The 20,688-nt window shown below is 44.5% G+C and overlaps 1 protein-coding gene across 2 annotated transcripts in view; it reads left to right on the top strand.

Moving 5' to 3' along the window:
• Positions 1 to 1,255: 1,255 nt before the first annotated feature.
• Positions 1,256 to 20,688, top strand: part of SNX30 (sorting nexin family member 30) — an 88,224-nt gene continuing 68,791 nt past the window's right edge. Inside the window, exon 1 of one of the 2 annotated variants that reach the window (XM_032478209.1) lies at positions 1,256 to 1,743. In XM_032478209.1, the coding sequence (XP_032334100.1) occupies positions 1,588 to 1,743 (156 nt within the window). In that variant the 5' untranslated portion in view covers positions 1,256 to 1,587. The remainder of the gene's footprint in view (positions 1,744 to 20,688) is intronic. The other variant, XM_032478211.1, reaches the window with a different exon arrangement.

A 20,688-nucleotide genomic window follows, 5' to 3' on the forward strand; every position in this document is an offset into this window, starting at 1 on the left:
TGAATTTTATCCAACTCCAAGAGGACCAGACATTGGCATTCCTGTGGAGTAGATGCAGGATTTAAAATTGTCCCCAGTGCCATCTGAGCCCTGTGCTCCCCAACCCAGGCAGAGCCACCTAGGGGAGAGAAAAGATGGTAACTTAAAGACAGGTTGGAGGTATTACACCAGGGGAACTAAGGGACGGTCACTAAAGCTGAGTAAATCCCTGGGTGATATTTTGGGTTGGCTTCAACTGTGCATTCCCAGCCTGCTGAAGTATCACTAGTTTCTAGAAAAAAGTATTGTGGAGACCACAATCAATCCCAACTTCAAAATTTGTCAGGTAAAACAGGACAAACCTGGAGAGTTTGGGAATAGATAGGGAAAACGTGCTCCTTCACCATGGGCCTCCTACCCATTACTTTCCTGGGATCAACCTGTTTTTATGTTGGCTGATGACCTCTACTGACTTAGCCCTGAGCAGAAGCTGCCGAGGCAGGTAAGGTTTAAAAGAAGGCGAACCCTTAAAGAGCCAAAGTAATGCCCTATTTCCATTCTGCTAGCAAACAAAGCTCAGAATCCAGCTCAGCCAAACGCCTGGAAAGGAACCACAGAAGCATGAAAAATAACGAACCTAATGATTCTTTCAAATGGCACAATGGTCAAGGTGTGAATTTAAGAGTCATAGATCATGTGTAGCACCCCTCTATTTACTGATGTTCCCTCTTCTGAGGTTCACATAAACCCGGCTGAACCGCAGAAGCAAGATGGTACGGGGATCTCAGCGTGCATCTGAAGAAACCCCACACTGCCTCCTTGAATTCCCTTCCAGGTTCTCCGCCCGATGTTCTCTCCTGGGGGCCTCATAGCCCTTTATGCCATTTTTATAATATGCATCGTAATTCCTTCCATTTTGGGTTATTTTAGAGGCCAGAAGATCCCAAACCAAGTGCGTGTCCTAAAGCCCCCAGCACCAAGCGTGGCTGCCCCTGGACGCACTAGTCTACGCGGGTGGAATGGAACAGGATCCTGCCATGTCTTTCCCCACCTCTGATTTCCGTTAAACCTTTCCTCTGGGGTCTGCGCGCCGCCTCCAAGGGCCGGCTTCCCGGAGGCGAGCTAGGACACTGGGACCACGGCGGCGGAGGGCTGAGGGCGCACTTCCTGCGGGACGGCGGGCGGGGGCGGAGCTGCCCGGCTCCCCGCTCCCTCCATCCCTCCCCGCCTCCCGCTCTCCCCGCCTCTCCCTCCCCCTCCCCCTCCCGGGGCGGCCGGGAGCCGCGGGGGCGGGGCCGCGAACGGGCTGGGCGGTGTGGCGGTGCGGGCTGGGCTCCCGGGCCAAGGTGCGAGCTGACCCGCGCCGCGCTCGGGCGCCGAGCCGGGGCACGCGGCGCGGAGCGGAGCAGCCAGGCCCAGCCAGCCCAGCGCGGGCAGACACGAGCCGGCGGGCGGCGGTGGCGGCTGCAGCGGCGGCTCCCAGCCCGGCCGGTGCTGGGCCTCCGACCGAGCCGCGGCCGAGCGACGCCTCGGCCCGGGCGCTGGGGGATCCCGCGGCGGCGAGCAGCAGGAGGAAGCGGCGGCGGCGGGTCCCGAGCGGTGCGCGCCATGTCGGGCGGGCCCCCCAAGGCCCTGCCGTCCACGGGGCCCCACTCCCTGCGCGACATGCCGCACCCGCTGGCCGGCTCCAGCAGCGAGGAGGCCGTGGGCGGCGACAGCACGCCCAGCCCGGACCTGCTGATGGCCCGCAGCTTCGGCGACAAGGTGGGGCGCGCGGGGCAGGGGTTTGGGAGGCTTGTTTCGGTCCCAAGAGGGATGAAGGGTTCGGAGCCCCGCGGGGCAGCGGGCCGCGCCCACCCTGGCGCCCCTTTCCGGGGAGCAGGCGTGCCCTCGCCCCAGAACCTTGGGAGAAAGCATCTCCTCTCTGCCGCCCCCGCGGGGTCACAGCCGCAGGGGGAGCGGACAGAGGGGACAGGCTTGCCGGGCTGTGACTAGTCGCGAGCGCCAGTGACAGCTGGCGGCGAGGGGTCCTGCCTGCCTGTTGGGGCCAGAGGCGTGTGTGCAGTGCTCGGCGCCTGTGTCCTCAGTTCCTCCAGATACATCCCTGAAGGCTAAGCTGCCGAGTCACTTGTAGCTCTTCCAGTTTCTTGGGACTGTAAAAAGGCAAGAGTTAATGGTTTTCCATGGTCTTACAGCCAGAGGCTTAACCCCTGCCCGTCATGTGGGGAGTGATCTTTGGGTTTGCTGTGTGCCCTCAGGAGTCACCTGACTCAGACCCCAGCCGGCTGCGGGAGGAGAGTGTCCCTGTGGTTTTCTGTCTGGGGCTCCATTCACCTCTGACGTTCCCCCTCACTGTTTAGGCTTAGCAGAGACTGGTTTTGTGGTTGATGGAAAGAAAGGTCGCCCTTTGACCTTCTTTGTGTAAAAGGAGGCTCCTGATTTTCTTAGAGCAGCATGATCCTCCTGCTTTGAGAGACAGCAGAGTCCAGTGAGGGGGTAAGGGGAGCGTCTCCCTTCCTCTCCTTTGCCATTTCAGCTGTGGCTGGGATTTGAGCTGTGACGGTATCAGCGCAGCTGTTGCCACTTAAGTCACTAATTGCAGAAATTAGAATTGTTCTCAACACCTGTGATCAGGATTGTCTCCTAGTAAAATACTAAGTGATTTTCCTCTTGTCCCAATATTAAGTGGAATCAGGGGACCAAACTTTCTTTCCCCTTTACATGGGAGGGCATGGGGACAGTAAAAATGAGTGTGAGAGCACTGAGTGGTCAAAATATCCAGGGAGTGCGGCTTGATGTACCTTCCTAAGAGGGTTTGTGAAAGCAGGGTGGGAATGGGGGTGGGGACGCATTAGGAGCAAGGAAACTTAAAAAGCTAATGAAACCAGGATTGAGCAGCTGGAGGTGTGTGGGGGTTGGGGGGTGGCTTTTTGTATTTCTCTTTATTTTATAGATTATAAACTATGAAGGCTTATGTCACTTGGAAATACTTTGCCCATATTTGACATTGAATGGGTAATTGTTGAATGACTGAATTAATAATTTGTTGCTTTCTTATGAACAGAGAGCTTGGGTCCTATGTGCATGTAGGGTAGGAATTGAGGTTAAACCTCCAATTTCTTTCTCAGGTCTGTGTGGGATAGTGAATTAAGTATCTCTGTGTAACCAGTTACTCCCATAGTTTAGCCTCTGACAATAGTGTCTGTGGGTCAGAAATCTGGGGACAGCTTAACTGAGTGGTTCTGATTCAGGTCTTTCATGAGGTTGCATTCAAGCTTTAACTAGGGCTGCAGTCACTGAAGACTGGGTTGGGGGTGGATCAGCTTCCAGGCTCGCTCACTCACTGTTGGCAGGCCATAGCTCCTCTCCTTAGGGCTGCTTGAGGTGGCAACTGGTTTCCCCCAGAGCAAGTGATCCAAAGGATGGAGAGAGCCCAACATTCAAGCCACAGTCCTATACACTCTAATCGCAGAAATGACATACTTCTGCCATATTGTATTGGTCACACAGACCATCACTGGTGCAGTGTGGGAAGAAGGTATGAATACCAGAAGGTAGGAATCACTGGGACCATCATGAGGGCTGGCTACTACAGAGGGCTCTTTTGAACACCTGCTTAATGATCCACTCTTGAAGGACACCTGACTCAGAAGTGTGGGCATTTTACTACCAAGTACTGGGAGGACAAATGCCCTGTCTCCCAAGATCTAGTTGGTGGACAGGAAACCAGGCCTAGGTCAAATTACTGCTGGCTTCCTCTACAGAGACAATTCCATGAGAGAGGCGGTCTAGAAGGCATTACTATTAATTACTTAATGCTTAATAAGTCTCCTCAGAGCTCTGAGGAGCATCCAAATGACATCACCCCAAGGGCCTGATTTATACTAAGCCACTTTTCCTTAGAGGTTTAGAGAGCAATATACATTCTTTCTCTGACTGGGAGTGACATTTTCCTTGAATCTTGGCATACACATTTGTCCTCATAACTCTGGAGAAATTTCTACAGAGAAGCTAGCAAGCAACAGAGGTGAGTCAGGACCAGTGGGAGGAAGCCTCCCCTTTGCCCTAGGTAACCCAGGAGCAGTGATAGCAGGAAGCGGCGGTCACCCTGAGGGCTGGAGGGCCAAGGGGAGGCGATGATACTAGCAGAATCCAGGAGCTTCTGTGGGGGCTAGGGCAGGGCTGCTGGTCAGGAGCAGGGCTCCCAGGGGGGAGGGAGCCCTGGAGAGGAAGCAGCTGCCGCCAGGGGTTAGCTTGGTTTAGGTTGGAGTTGTCGCCTAGAAGAAGAAAGAAAATGTGAAGATGACTAGATTGTAAAGATGACACACAGGTTGGGAAGCCAGTGTGAGCGGGAAGTGGGAAGACGACGTGAATGCAGTGGGAACAGAGGTTGTCTAAAGCCTGCTGTTGAAAGCCCACCAAGCATCAAGGATTGGCACAAATGCTGCCTCCAGGAAGCTCTTTATTACATAGATGTGTAACCCCGATGGATCCAAAGAGAGACTGGAGTGGAAGATGCAGAGGTTGAGGTCACAATTTGAACAAAGTGGATATTGACAATCAGATGGAAGGCAGGAGGTAGAAGCAGTTTGGTAGTAAGAAAAGTGGCAGCTTAGGGGTGGGGGGGGAGGCTGTAGCTCAGTGGTAGAGCACGTGCTTAGCATGCACAAGGTCCTAGGTTCAATCCCCAGTACCTCCATTAAAATAACTTAATAAACCTAATTACCTGCCCTGCCTCAAAAAAAAAAAAAAAAAAAAAGAATGGCAGCTTGGAGGAAAAACGGGGTTAAGGGGAGGTTTTTAGGATAGAGGAGAATCCTTTGTTAGTGGAGGTTACAGGGAAGAAGATAGATGCTCTATGATTAATGAGTCTCTCAAAATGAGGACATAAATAACAGCTCAGCAAATGTGCAGAGTTCATATATGAACAGCTGGGTTTGTTTACTAGAGGTCAGAGTGGTCATATGCTATCTCACATTTGCCCTGCCCCACCGAATTCCTCATTTTGGCCACCACAGAGCAGGAATCAGGAATTACTGTTGTGTGTGAGTTGGGAGTGGGAAGGGCAAGGGTGAGAGGGACATGCAGAAAAGGTGTTTCAGGGCTCCTGTTTGAGAAAAGGCACAGGGGCAGGAAAAGCACATAGCATGTTTGGGCGGCAGAGTGCAGGCACTTTGCAAAACCTGAATCTCTTGAGCATCTGCTACATGCCTGGCTCTGTGCTAGATGCTAGATGCTGGGGACATTGAGAAAGATAAAAAATGGCTTCTCCCTTGAGAGGTGCATGGTCTAGCCCGGAAGAGAGACACATACCCAGATGGTTGCAATAGAATGTGAAGAATGCTAGACGAACTCACTAGCTCTGTGGCCTTGGGCAAGTTTCTTAACCTTGTAATGCCTCAATGTCTCCCTGTCTAAATTTTGAATTATTTTGCAGTGGTGTTCTGAAGATTAAATGAGTGTTTAGAATAGTGTCTGGCACACAGTGAATAATATGAAAATGCTAGGGGGTGTTACTGCCTTAGAAGCTGACCCTAAGAAAGGATTTAACTGCTAGTAGTTGGTTTAAGAGGTGAAGGAAAGTGAGACAGGGACAGAAGGCAGCCTGTGAAAGGTGCATTCCCAGGCTGGTTGCCGCTGCCCCTGGCTGGAGCCGTGCTCTGCTGGGGACCCCTGGGAGCCTGTACAGAACACGCGCCTCAGTTTTCCCCACCCTGCTGAGGGAGCTGGGGTCTTCGACTGCAACCTTGTCAGTCATCAGTTGAGTGCTGGAGGGGTGGGGTGTTCGGGCATTCATCCCCAAGCACTGTCCTGCCTGCCTCAGGGATGGGTGCCGCGGGTTCAGCAGCCGGGCCGAGAAGCGCAGGTGCTGGCAGTTGAAGCCAGGCCAGGGGACCCTGAGCTGGTCAGTGAGGGTATATGGTGGGGCACCGACAGCATCAACAGTGATCATGGAAATAGCATATAGGGAGTGAGGTGAGGTGTGACCATGCTCAGGAGGGTAGTGGCTTCTCCGAAGGAGACGATGCTTGATTTGGAGAGTGAAGAAGTAGATGTTTTCTAAAATGGACAGAGGAAGAAAGAGTAACTGGAGCAGAAAAACCAGCATGTGCTTGGCAGTGTCAGTTTGTGGGGGTGGCGGGTGAGGGGTTCGTGAGCAGTGCAGCTGGGGAGGTAGCTAGTGGGCAGACTGTGGTCTGTAACGGCACATAGTAAGGCCTTTATCCTGAGTGATAGGGAGGCCAGTAGTAGTTTAAGCAGGGGAGGTGCAGGGCCATATTTATAGTTAGAGAAAGAACTGTGACCCAGCCCCTGGCTAGGAGAGGATGGGTGGAGCCAAGAAGCAGGAGGTCCAAGGAGAAGGCTGTTGCAGCAGAAGGTTGCAGGAGGCATTTTCAGAGGGGCTTTGACTGCCTGGATCCAGAGGGTGTACTGGTCAGAAGTTCTGTTTGCAAGCGATAGAAATCCAGCTCACAATACTTTAAGCAAAACTGTATACATGTACATAAAATCTACCTTTTAAACACACACAATGTAGTGATTTTTGGTATATTCACAAGGTTGTGCAACTGTCACCAGTACCTAATTCCAGAGTGTTTTCAAAGTGTCAAAAAGACACCTCATGCTCATTAGTAGACGCTGTGTCTTCCCCCCTCCCAACCCCTGGCAACCACCAATCTGCTTTCTGTCTCTGGATTTGCCTATTCTGGATATTTCATAGCAATGGAATCATAGAATATATGTCCTTTTGTGTCTGGCTTCTTTCCACTTAGCGTATGTTTTTAAGGTTTATCCATGTTGTGTGTATCAGTATTCCATTCCTTTTCATGGGTGAATAATATTCCATTGCATGGACAGACTACGTTTTGTTGATCCATTCATCAGTTGATGGGAATTTGGATTGTTTCTTAGATATATATAGTTGACTCTTGAACAATTTTGGGGTTAGGGGTGCTGACCTCAAACAGTTAAAAATCATGACTAACTTCACAGTCAGAAGAGTTCTATATCTGCAGTTTCAATTGACCTTGGATTGGGTAGTACATATTTAGTGAAAAAAATTCGAATATAAGTAGACTCTTGCAACCTATGTTGTTCAAGGATCCACTGAATACTTTTTAAAAAGGACATAGAATACAATTTATTTAATTTTCTACAATAATTTTGACATTTGAGATTAACGGTAATTTTAGACAGGAATGTACAATAAGATGATTGCATTATATACTCTGATTTTTTTTCTAACCACCTCAGCTATTTTTAGGTATATAGTTTGGTAGTGTCAAGTATATTCATTTTGTTGTGAAGCAGATCTCTAAAGTTTTTCATCTTGCAAAACTGAAATTCAATACCCATTAAATAACAACTCCTATAGTCTCCCTCCACCCAGCCCCTGGTAACCACCATTCTGCTTTCTGACTTTATGAACTGGACACCTCTACTTTAGGTACTTCATATAAGTAGAATCATACAGTATTTGTCTTTGTGTGACTGGCTTATTTCACTTAGAATAATGTCTTCAAGTTTCATCCATGTTGTGGCATGTAATAGGATATTCTTTTTTAAGACTGAAAAAGACTCCATTGTGTGTATAGATCACATTTTTCCTTAGCAGTTCATCTATGGATGGACATTTAGGTTGTTTCTACCTCTTGGCTATTGTGAATAATGCTGCAGTGGATATGGTTGTGCAAATATCTCTCCAAGATCTGTTTTGAATTTTGGGGGGATCTATAAACCCAGTTTATAAAAACTGAATCATTTTTAAAATTTTTGAGGAGCTTCCATACTGTTTTCCGTAGCAGCTGCACCATTTTACAGCCCCACCAACAGTGCACAAGGATCCAATTTCTCTGCATACTCGCCAACACTTGTTATTTTCTAGTCTTTCGGTAGTGGCCCTCCTAGTGGGTGTGAGGTTATATCTCATTGTGGTTTTGATTTGCGTTTGTCTGATGATTAGGGATAGTGAGTATCTTTTCATAAGCTTGTTGGCTATTTGTATATCATCTTTGGAGAAATGTCTATTCAAGTTGTTTGTGCATTTTAAAATCAGATTATTTGATTTTTTTTGTTGTTGAGTGACAGGAGTTCTTTTTATATTTTGGATATTAACCCCTTATCAGACATATGATTTGCAAATATCTTGTCCCATTCCATAGGCTGCCTTTTAACCTTCTTGATTGTGTCCTTTGCACGAAAGCTTTTAAGTTTGAGGTAGTCCTGTTTGTCTATTTTTGCTTTTGTTGCCTATGTTTTTAGTGTCATATCCCAGAAATCACTGCCAAGTCCAGTGTCATGAAGTTTTGCCCCCTATGTTTTCTTCTAGAAGTTTAATAGTTTTGGGTCTCAGGTTTAGATCTTTGATCCATTTTGAGTTAATTTTTGTGTATGGTGTAAGATGAGCGTCCAGTTTCATTCTTTTACATGGAGATACCAAATTTTCCCAGTACTGCTTGTTGAAAAGACCGTCCTTTCCCCTTTGAGGCTGTATATGCTTTTAAAGCTGATTTCTTACTAGAATTGATAAACCATATTAATACTTGACTTGCTAAGATGAATTTTTGTACGAGTGTTTGAGTGACTTCTCTGCATTTTGTGCTGTGTGAGGCATTTATATTCCTTGAGAGTTAAAGATACCTACATTTTGGAGATGACATGAGCCCGGAACAGGTCAAATCTCAGACGTTCCAGGCAAAAGATGTCTCACTATAATTAGAATAAAAAATGGTTGTGGAATAGTTATTTTATTGCAAAAATGGAAACCTAGACCTCCTTTTGGGCTACTTAATTAGGGCAGAGGTATGTTCTAAGGAACTGGGGTTATTATCTTGCTGCTTCAGCATCTGTGCTGCAGAAATGCAATATAGCAGCCTTTTCCTGCACTGTCTGGCCCAGGAAATCTTGTTGATTTCATGACTTGCGTCAGCAATTGTGAAGGGCACTTGGACTTTTTGTTCATTCCTCAGAAATGCCCCACCCTGGGGATCATACACAGATGAACAAGAACCTGTCTTCTAGGCACCCAAGGTCCAGGAAGGGAGACAGAGAAGTAAGAGTGAGTGATTGCTGTTTAACATGATGAATGATGGCAGGGGTGTATGCAGGATGCCAAGGGGGCAAGCAGAGGGATTTATTGGAGGTAAAGAAATTTTAGAGTGGAGCCTGTTTGAAGGACGTCTTGGGTTACCTATCATAGATAACAACTACATTTTGTTTTTTAAATTAATGATTAGTGTTGGGATTTCACTGAGAATCTGAGTAATTATTTTCTGATCTGATGATAATAGCAAATTCTTAACTGCTTTTCAGCCCTTTACCTTTTATTGTATGTTTGTTAATGCAATGACAGTTCTTTACCAGTGTGCATCCCAGATTGGCCATGTAATTTGTGGGGCCCAGTGCAGAATTAAAATTCTTGTCCCCTTGTTTAAAAATGGTTAAGAATTTCAAGATAGCGACAGCAGAGCATTAAACCCAGTGCCGACCTCTTCTGAGCGCGGGGTCCCTTGTGCCCACACAGATCACACACCCCTGCAGGCATCCTTTGGAAGTACGGGTTTTCAGGTCCTGTTAAAATCACCTCTTACTCACCTCAGTGTTCTGGGTCAGGACTGTTGTCATTCTGTAGGTGTGCCTGCAGTGAGTGTGGGTCCCCAGAGCTTGCTTCTCCAGTCTGGGCCGACTGTGGGGCTCCCCTGCAATACTCCACCCCTGGTCAACATTCTAGCATCTTAGAAAAACTTGACATGGTTTCCTCTATGCCCAGCCTTTCATGTTTAACATATGCTTGGGACTATTTTTCATCTCCCTGACTTGCTTCTCTTCTTTTTTCCTTTTGTTCTCAAATCATCTCCATTGAGGTGTCCAGCATATGCTCCCTCAGTTGTCCTGACTTCGCCCAGAGGTGATAGTGACGTGTGTTTGCCATCCCTGCAGACCTTTGTGGAGCACTTGGCTGGGAGCTGCACTGCATCACCTCGGCACACTCCACTAGGGGGAAGTTACTGTCTCCTTGCCCTTTGACAGCGGGGGGCATAAGTGTAGGCTTTGAAAGGTGAAGGAACTGGTTCAAGGTCACAGAGCTAGAAGAGAGTGGGGCTGGGATTTGATGGGTCTGCCTGACTTTAGAGCCCACTCTTCACCACCACCACTGCTGCTGCCAACTGGCATCCTTTTCCAAACCTGCTCCCCGCTTTTTTGAGCACCTTACATGCATTAGACAGTGTAGGTTGCATTTCTTATGCAAAACGCAGTTTCAGGCTAAGGGAAATGAAACCAACCCCTTCTGTACCTTAGCCTGTGTCTCACCCCTTGTCTCAGTTTCTGGCTTTTTCAGCCTCTTCCTCCTCACCGTACCGGTCTCCCTTGTTAGAGAGGTTTCCTAAGGCTTGCTGCCTTCTGCGTGCTCCCTCTCCTGTCACTGCCAGGCTCCTTGGATGAGCTGTCTCTGTGCACTGCTTCCATCTGCCCCGCCATCTGCCTCCTCTTGCTTCAGCATCAAGCCCCATGGACCAGGCCCTGCCTCTACCACTCATGGCTCACGAGAGCTGCAGTGGCTGTTGTCTGCTGTAGCATCCCAGGCCCTTAGGGCTGCAGAGGGCTCAGTGGTCACTCCCTCCAAGACCCTCTTTTTTCAGTTGAGGAAACCATGGCCCAGAGAGAGAAGTGACTTCTCAGACCAGGGTCACCCAGTTAGTTGGTGTCAGAGCTGAGGGTAGGACCCAGGTTTCCAGACCTCTGGTTCAGTGCTTATTTTCTGTGACTGACATCATTAACCAACCTTGCCTCAACCTTTTCCCCCCCGTCTGTCTTTTTTACTCAGGGTCTTATTCTGTTCACTCTTGTATTCCCTGAGCCTGGCGTGTAGGAGATGCTTAAAAATATTCACTGAATGGATTGCTTCTCTCCTCTCTTGGTCCTCCCCTAGTCTTCCCCCGCTTCTCTGGATCTTCTTCATTTTCCTTCGAAGCTCTAACAGGCAGGGTTCCTGCTCTCTGCTGGTTCCTTATATGCTATCTCTGGAGGCTTAGGATTCCCAAACCTTTAGTTCTAGCTCTAAACCTATCTTTGCAAGATTCAAGTGTTTCTATGATTCTTGTTTTTAGCACCTGAAAAATCACTTTCTGGTGAGAGTATTTAAAATCATGCTTTTCTTCGCCTCTCCTTTTCAATAGTCCATTCTTGCATATAACTCACTGTTCTTTAATGTCTCTCTTCATTTCCACAATGATTGTAAGTAGCCTAGTCAAGACGTATGATTATCTGCCTGGTTTTCCTGCTTTCATTCAATCAGGTCCCTCCTCTCCAATATAATTTATTCTGAACACTAGCCAGAATTCACCTTCCTAAAATACTACCCTGTATGTGTCGTTCCCCTCTTTGGGGACCTGCAGCGACTTCCCAGTGCTTACACAGTAAGGATCTGAGTCCTTGGCCTGGCCTTCCGTGGTCAGGTACCTGTGTACCTTGCTGGTCCTCTCCTAGGAAGTAACGTCCCTGCCAAAGGATTTTACTCACAAACTGCCTGGCACGTCGTATGAATTCTTGCCTGCCCACTTCTGCTGAGCTTGTGTCCTCTGTGTGTGTTTCCAGCTGCCTCCCGCTATTGCTGTAGACCTTGGCTATTCAAAGTGTGGCCCATGGACCAGTGGCATTGGCATCACCTGGGTGCTTGTGGGAAATACAGGATCTAAGGCCTAATTCCAGACCTACTGCAGCAGAATCCTCATTCTGACATGAGCCCTAGGTCATTGGTATGCACATTAATGTTGAGAAGCCTTGCTTTAGAATGAGGTTACCCGGCTTAGCTAAGCACTCCATCATTTCAGGACCTATTGCATTATGCTGATGCCTGGGTCCCACCTCAAGAAGTTTGGATCTAATGAATCTAGGATAGCCCAGGGACCAGCATTTTTTTTTTAAAGGTTTTTCCAGATAATTCTAACATGCAGCCAAGTGTGAGATCAATTGCCATAGAAGAACCCTCTGATTCACCCAGAGGAAATGTGCCATCAGACGTGTATCTCCTATGCTCTGCTATGAACTCCTTCAGGGCAGGGGCTCTGATTTGCTTGGTGCTGTAATGTCAGTGCATGAACGACGCCTAGGATGGGGTGGGTACCCAGACATCTGTTGATTCAGTAGATGGCCGTGCACAAGGGCATTTGTGGCAATATTACTTTTAGGGGCAAAAGATAAGAAAGAGCCTAAATATTCATCAATAGGGAGCTAGTTTTGTAAACTATGGTAATTTTTTAACATGTAGTATTAAAAAGAATATATATACACACACACACACGTGCACACTATATATATATTGATATGCAATAATGGCAAGAAATAGTAAGTAAAAAAAGGAGAAATACAAACCATGCATAGCCTCCTGTCACTTGTGTGTGTGTGTGAGTTCCACGTGTGAATGTGCACACTAGCTTTGGAAGGATGTGCTGTTGCCTCTCAGAAGGGTAATGTTCTGACCCTTTGAGAGCGTCGTCTTCCTCCCCTGGAAGCTGTCAGACCAAATTAGAGAGAGAGCGCCCTCCTCTGCCCTCCGTAATTTGGTTAGTTACAGTTGATATTGATTAAAAAGGAAAAAAAAAACGTGACTAGCCAACCCCTGACTAACTCCGGTCACATTTCAAATAGACAAATGAGGGCTCTCACTCACACTCCTGTGGGGTGGATGTTGTGCCTGCCTGAAAACTGCGTCCTAACTGTTCAAAACCTAAAAGGGATGCAGCTAAGCTGTTACCGGAGGGGACAGAAGAGACAGTGCTCTGCTGGTAGTTTTTAATCTGTTCGGATCAGATACTTGTGAATATTGGCTCAGAGTGAGCCTTGCCCTTTTCTGCTGAGGGTCAGTCAATTGTTGGAACTATCTTTTTTTTTTTTCCCCTGACTTGAGAAATTCTTTACTTTCCTGGTTCAAGTCACAGAGGAGGGGCACCACCTTTCCTTGTTTCACCAGTCGTCCAGGCTGTGTCAGACCCTCATTTCATGCACCCTTCCTGACCAAAGGGCTGCCATGGACCTTGCCTGTCTCCATGAAAGAGAGCCCCGTGTTTTCAGCCTAGTGCCATCAGTTCTTTCCCCTCCCAGTGATCCTTATCCTGGCGAGGGGTTCCGGGCGTCAGTGCAGCTTCTTAGTGGGACAGCCAACTTCCACACAAGCGGGGATGGGAGACGCGGTACTAGGAGGTGGTCATGTTAGGGGTTAGACTGACACCTCTTTCTAAAGCAGTGTGGTTGACTTGACTCTTGGTGTGACCACGTTCTCCACAGGTGTGCTGGCAGGCTTGGCACATTATTGTAGGTATATATGGAACTTTGTGAGTAACTTAGGAAGTTTTTGGTATGGTATTTTAGACTGGACTATTTAGATGTTTAGATTAAACAAGATCCAAGTTTGGGGCTAACTTGTGCACCTACAGGCTTCAAAACATGTCTCGAGTGCCATGTTTTGAGCAAAATGATCACATCTCTACTTTCAGCCTGACTCTGGAGAAGGAGGTCACCACTGTTTTTTTTTTTTTTTTTTTCTGTTTTTCTCAAATCATTCTCGGACATGTGAGTGGAAAGGGTAATGTTTATTAAAGACACATTGCAGCGTTCCAAGATTGTAAGTTGTAGAAGCGATGTTTGCATTTTACATAAACCAGTTTTGGTATCACACAGGTGAATATGTTTTTAGGTGTTGACTTTGTTAGGTTTACTACTTATTTAAAACAAAGTCACGACACTGTCCATTTAAAAATTTCTTTGTGGTTGAATTAGGATGAACCTGACAGAGAAGTCTTGCTATTGATTTATTCACGAATCAAGGAAACTTCATTCATCTATAGGTTTATGCTGTTGCAGCGAATGGATAAAAAGAATCTGTTCATCATGAGAAACTATGTTGCTAGTAGCAGAATGGATAAACTTTATTTGTACCTCTGTTTCCAAATCAAGGAAGTATACTATATAGAATAATTTAGAACTGTTACATTGGAGAGGTTAGAGTGGTGGTGTTGGTTTGAAGCAGGTGCATCTGAGTAGGAAAAAAATGGAGCTTTTAGAGTCAGCCAAGGGAGTCCTAATACAATCACTTACTGGCTGGGAAGTCACTTACCTGCCCTGAAACTCTGTTATCCTGTCAACAAAATGGGAACTATAGTAGTACTTAACTCATAAGGTTGTTCTGATAACTTAATGAGATTATGCATATAAGCTCCCAAAGGTGTTCTCGTAGCTTATATGAACAGCATATTTTAGATGACTGCAAAGAAGATTCCTTGCCGGTTTTTGATAGGTACTGGTGGTAGGCATGGATGCATCATATGATGTGTTAACACTCAGAAAGTAAAGGATGAAAGAAAGGGAAAATGTACTCTAGAATATAGCAAGGTTGTATAGTGAAGGATTTTTATAAGAATGAACAGACAGAGGAAGAGGGGACAGACCCAGTTCTACAGAAATTCTACATTAATTGTGGAAAAGAAAATCTAGAGTCAACTCTAGGCTTATTTTCTAGAATTCAAGGCTGAATTGTAGATGGCTTTAACAAATAAACAGCCCACAATAAACATTCTTAATAATGTTATATTTACATTACCATTGATCTGATTATTACCATGATTTGATTATGGTAGATATTGTTCACTTCCTCTCCTTTATTTGATTTTCATTTTGCTTAATAAGAGTGAATTACTCTCGGGTCATTCAACATGATGCTAAAAGCAAAAGATACCATTTGTGGGCTATATACGTTCAGAAGAAATGTTTATTTCAACTGGCAGGAAAACAGAATTCCCAAAGGAGATAGATGAGAGGAACCAGACTTAATCACAAAGCTCATAGTCCATTCATTTACTCATCAAGTATTTATCAAGTGCCCAGCACTGTTCTAGGTACTTCTAGCCAAATCCCCTTTGGGCAGTTCATTGCATTTCAGGAATTTTTCAGGCTCCTGTTTCTCTACCTCTGCCCCAAGACTATAAGATACACTTTTAGTATAAAAAGTGTTGTTCTTTGCAATTTCTTAGTGCCAGTATATAGGGAAGCTACTGATTTTTGTAATTTTATCACGCGTTTAACCACCGTACTGAATTCCTAACATGGTTTACATCATTTTCCAGTTATTTTCTATTTGGAAATTCAAGAGAATCATGTATTTTGCAACTCAGTGTCTCTTTTCAAAAATACGGTGCTGCTATGAACATTGGGGTACATTTTTTCATTTTATTTGCATTGGCCAGAAACTATAGAAATTCTTAAATAGTGAGGGCATTCTTAGCTTGTTCCTTGTTGAAGTGAACATACCAAGTATTTTCTCATTAGATATGTTTGCTGTTGTTTTCTTATCAAGTTAAGAAAGTTTTGGATTTTTTTTTTTATTCATAGCTTACTAATTAAAAAAATAGGAATGAAATTTGGGTTTTAATAAAATGCTTTCTTAGCATCCATGGAAATGGTCATTTAACTTTTCTGCATTGATCTTTTAATATAATTAAATAACTTAATACTGAACCTTACTTACATTTATACTTAGGATAAGTCCTACTTAGTCTTAGTTCAGTTTACTAATGTTTTATGTGGAGATTTAGTTTTATTCTTCATTTTCTGTTTATTATATTGTCTTTTTTTCCCTCCATTTCTCCATTTCCTGACTCCAGTGACAATGATCAAATGTGCTTTGTTCAATTTTATTTTCAACTCCCAGTTCTATTTCCTGTTTCTAGTTGACTAATGTTTATAATTATATTTTTCTGCCATAGGCAAGATTTAATTAGTACCTGTAACTGTCTCCAGAGCAAGGAGAGACCTAGGGCTTGCTTTTACTTCCCCTTCTAGGTTTTATTAAAATTACTCTGAATTTGAGTTCCTGATTATGATCAATCTTTAAAAAAAAAAATTCCCCTTCTATTTTATGAATTCATTTTGAAACAGTTGAGTCAAACTTCACAGTAACATCAATTGTCCATTAAACTCATGTCTTCTTTCTCAAACAAAGTTTTATTCTGATTTATTTTTCAGTGTGCTGCTTTATGTCTGTGAATAACTTAAGGGAAAAAACAACATCCTGGATGGTGTACATTATGGAGCAGCACCTGAGTGTATATATCATTCTTTTCTTGTCTGAATGGTAACTTGGCTGAGTTTTCCCCTTGAGACATGTCTAGAGATTGCTCCATTGCCTTCTTTTTCACTTTAAAAACATTTAAGAAGGTTCAAGCATTTTTGAGAACTAACTTTTTGGGGTGTAATTTATATAAAATAAGTGTCATGTAAGTGTGTGATTCAGTGAGTTCTGGCAGTTGTATACGACTGTGAAACCACTGTCACAATCAAGTTACAGAACATCACCGACAAAAAATTTCCCCCTGCACCTTTGTGCTCCGTGCTTTCCTCTACCGTTGGCCTAGGAACCACTGATCTGCTTTCTGTCACTATATTTGTTTGGATTTTCTAGAATTTTGTGTAACTGGAATCATAAACTCTGTATTCTTTTGTGTCTAGCTTCTTTCACTCAACATGGTGACCTTTATCCATATTGTTGCTACATCCATAGTTTGTTCTGCTTTTATTATTTTTATTACTGAATAGCTTTCCATTGAATGAATATATTGCCATTTGTCCATTCACTCATTAAATGAACATGTAAGTTGTTTTCAGCTTTGGGCTATTACAAATGAAACTGCTTCGTTGAAAAAAAACAAGGGCAAACTAAACTTAAAGCAAGCAGAAGGAAGGAAATAAAGATTTGAGTAGAAATTAATGGAATAGAGGATAGAAAAACAACAGAGAAATTTAACGGAACCAGAAGTTGGTTCCTTGCAAAAAAAAAAAAAAAAAAAAAAAAACCAACAAAATTGACCTCTGGCTGAATTGAGCAAGAAAAAGAGAAGATCTGAATTACTAAAATCAGAAATGAAAAAGTAGACATTACTGACCTCACAGAAATAAAAAAGGATTATAAAGGAATACTGCCAACAATTCTCTGCCAGTGAACTGTATGGCATAGATGAAATGGACAAATTCTTAGACACAAATGAAGCTGCTATGAACATTCATGTACAAGTCTTTGGTTGACATGTCATTTCTCTTGGGTAAATACCTAGTCGTGGAGTTGCAGCGTACGAGGGTTCCCGTGGCTCCACATCTCTGCCCGGACTTGGCATTGTTTGCCCAATTCTACTGCATGGTAGTAGCATCTCATTGTGGTTTTAATTTGCTTTTTTGTGATTATTAATGATGTTGAACCTACTACTTTCACATGCTAATTGGCCATTTGTATATCTTTTGTGAAGTATCTTCAAATCTTTGGCCTATTTTTATCAGGTTATTTTGCTTATTTTGGGGATATTTATGTATCTGTGTTGAATATAATATATACTGAATTATTTACATATTCTTTTTTGAAAAATCATTTTATTGAGGTATGACTGACATACAAAAAGCTGTACATATTTAATATACACAACTTGATGAGTTTGGAGGTGTGTATATCATGACACTATCACAAAAATCTATGCCATGAACATATCTACACCTCCAAAAGTTTCCTCCCACCTTATCATCATCATCATCATTATCATTATTATTAGTGATAAGATCTACCCTCTTAGCAAATTTTTAAGTATATAATAGTGTTGTTAACTATGGGCACTATGCTATACATTAGATCTCTAGGACTTATTCATCTTGCAAAATTGAAACTTTGTACCCTTTGACTGTTACCTCCCCATCTTCCCTTTTCCCGGTCTCTGGCAATCACCATTTCACTCTTTGCTTCTATGAAATATATGTGGTATCATAAAATATTTGTCTTTCTGTACCTGACTGATTTCACTTAGCATAATGTTCTCCAGGGTTCATCCATCTTGTTGCAAATGGCAGAATTCTCTATTTTAAGGCTGAATAACATTCCATTGTATGCATATACCAGATATATTCTTTTAAGAGTTTTTTATATATTCTGGATACAAGTGCTTATGAGATATATGTTTTGTATTTTCTCCCATTTCGTGGCTTTTTTTTTTTTACTTTAAATTTGTGTGTGTGTGTGTGTGTGTGTGTGTAAGAGAGAGAGAGAGAGACATTGAATTTCTGTGTGTGTGATGTAGCGTATGCATTCACATGGCACAAAATTCAGGAGATACACAATTTTATCCGGGCGCATCATTTCCCTTCCTTTGGCAGCAGGTTTCCCTCCCCAGAAGCAACCAGTGTTGATGGTTTCTGGAGAAACTTTCTAGAGATAGATGTTATGCATACATATGAAAGTGCTTACATGTAATCCTTGTAAAACTCAAATGGTAGCCTACCTTACACAGAGATCTGTGCCTTGTTGTGCACTTGGCCATGGATCGTGGAGACTGTTCCATGTGGGACATAAAGCTCCTCCCCCCCCCTTCCCTGTCCTCCCTTCCTTCCCCTTTAATGACCCCATAGGATCCTTTGTTTCAGTTAGGTCCGCGCTTAGAATCCCAGGTGAGAAGTCTGTGCCAGTCATCCTTTTCCTTCTTTACCTCATCTTCCACATAGCCCTAGATTTGTCTTCTTAAATTTAGAAATCTACCAGCCTGCTGGTATTTAGGTACATAATTTTCTTAGGAATTTCTACTTGAAACCCTTTCAGTTTTACCACTTTGTCTACATCCTTTCCATTCTTCATCCTCTGTTTGAGGAGAAAGGACTTGTGGATATTTGGATTTTAGTCTGTCCTTTTTGGGTCTTCACTTTTTCTCGGCTCATTTTATCACATTATATTTTCATTCTTTATGCTGGGAGAATTCCTTGATTTGATCTTCTGAATGATGGGTTTATTTTTTATTTCATTCCATTCTGCTCTTTCAACTTTTCTATTTAGTTTAAATCTAGTCTCACTTAGATTTGTTTTAGCAAATACACCCTTGGACTTGCTCTCAGAATGTGATGTCCTGGCTGATGATGCAGGCTTAGGGCAGGAGCTGACCACCTTTAGATGGGCGCACTGAGTTTCTAGTCTGCACTTGTGGGACTCTGCTGCTTCTCCCTTCTTGTGGAGGCACATGCTGTTGTCCCCAGTAATCAGATTTGCTTGTGGGCCACCTCCGGAAAGTGTATTTGTGTGGCCATGCATATCTACGTTTGCATGTAATCATGTACGTATGTGTACATAAGCAGCGCACAAAGACTGTGCAGTCAGCCTTGGCCTGACTGCGGCGGTTGGGTTGGGATGAGATTCCCTAAGAAGAGGATGGGGAATAGATCCTTGGAATTGCTCTTGGGCAGGCTTCCTGTCAGAGCTGAAAACAGGACAATAGGCTGGATGGACCCTTACTTGAGGAAGTGGGAAAGGAGTTGCCCTGCAGATGGAGAATTTCACAGCTGGTCCAAAAATACCCTTCCTCTTTTCTTTCTTCAAGTTTTGCTCGAAACTCAGCACCCCACAGTGCTTTCATCACCCACACCTGCCTGCCAGCTCAGTGCTTGCTTCTGCTCCCTGTCACTCTCGCATCTGAATTCGGGGTTTTCTCAAACCCTTCTCCTATCCAAGCATTTCCCACCAAGGCCCATTTAGGTTTTGGTGTCTCAACTCTGGCTAAATTTGATTTTTCTGTACATTTCATCCTGTATCACATCTCTTCCAGAAATTCTACAGAAGAAAAAATTTTTTTGATTGATGGTATCTATTTCCATTTTTTGGATTTTAAAAGTAGATTTATTCTTATTTTTATATTTCTTTAGATACTTCTGTGGAATTTGGAGGGACACCAGAGGCAAGGCCAGGGCTCAGCCTATGCCGACTGTGGACTGGACATTTCATTATTTTTCACTGGCAGGGATGTAGTGGCCTCTATAACCAGTTTCTCTCTTTGTTCCCCTTCCACATAATTTTAATAATAGCAGCAGCTATTAAATCAAGTGTTTGGTATGTGCCATGTATCATGTCAGAGCTGATTTCATTGTTCTTTCACTTTGTCCCCTCTGGGTACCAGGTGGACGTTGTTGTGGTTATGCACTGCTGCTTAAAAAAACCACCCCCAAATGAAGGTTAAAACACAAATTTATTCTTCTCTTTCATGGCTCTGTGAGTTGCCTGGTCTCAGCTATGTGGTTCCTGCTTGGAGTCTCTCATGTGGCCCTATGGCTGGGGCTGCTGGCGGGATTGGTTCCTGGAGGATGCATGCCAAGAGACAGGAGGTGGGAGATGCTGGGCCCAGCATCACTTCTGCCATATGCTTTTGGTCATAGGGCCCACCCATATTCCACGGGGTGGATTGATAGACTCCATCTCATGATGGGGAAGCAGTGAGGGAGCGTTGCAGGTATGCACGTGGGATGGGAGAAACTGCTATGGCCATCCTTTAAGATGAATGGACTGACACAGACACTGTGCTGCAGATACAAAGACGACCGATCCCAGGTCCAGAGATCCTCCCACCTTGTGGTGCAGGGGCAGAGGCAGGTAGATAGACAGGCCATAAAAGCACAGATGGTAAGTGTTTTGAGAGGGCTGGGCACAGGGGCGTGATGAGAGCACCCTGGGGGACATTTAACCCAGACTGGGCAAGTGCTGGTGTGGATGGGGAGGTGGGTTGAGTAAGAAGGCACCTTAATGGGGTATCTTTGGAGCTGAGTCTTGAAGAACAAGGGGACATCAGCTATGTGAACAAGGAGGAAGAAGGCATCCCAGGGAGAGGAAACATCCTCTCTGAGATGTGATGGGGTGTGTAAAAGTTC

Source organism: Camelus ferus, chromosome 4, assembly GCF_009834535.1.
Source record: "Camelus ferus isolate YT-003-E chromosome 4, BCGSAC_Cfer_1.0, whole genome shotgun sequence".
Classification (NCBI taxonomy): Eukaryota; Metazoa; Chordata; class Mammalia; order Artiodactyla; family Camelidae; genus Camelus; species Camelus ferus.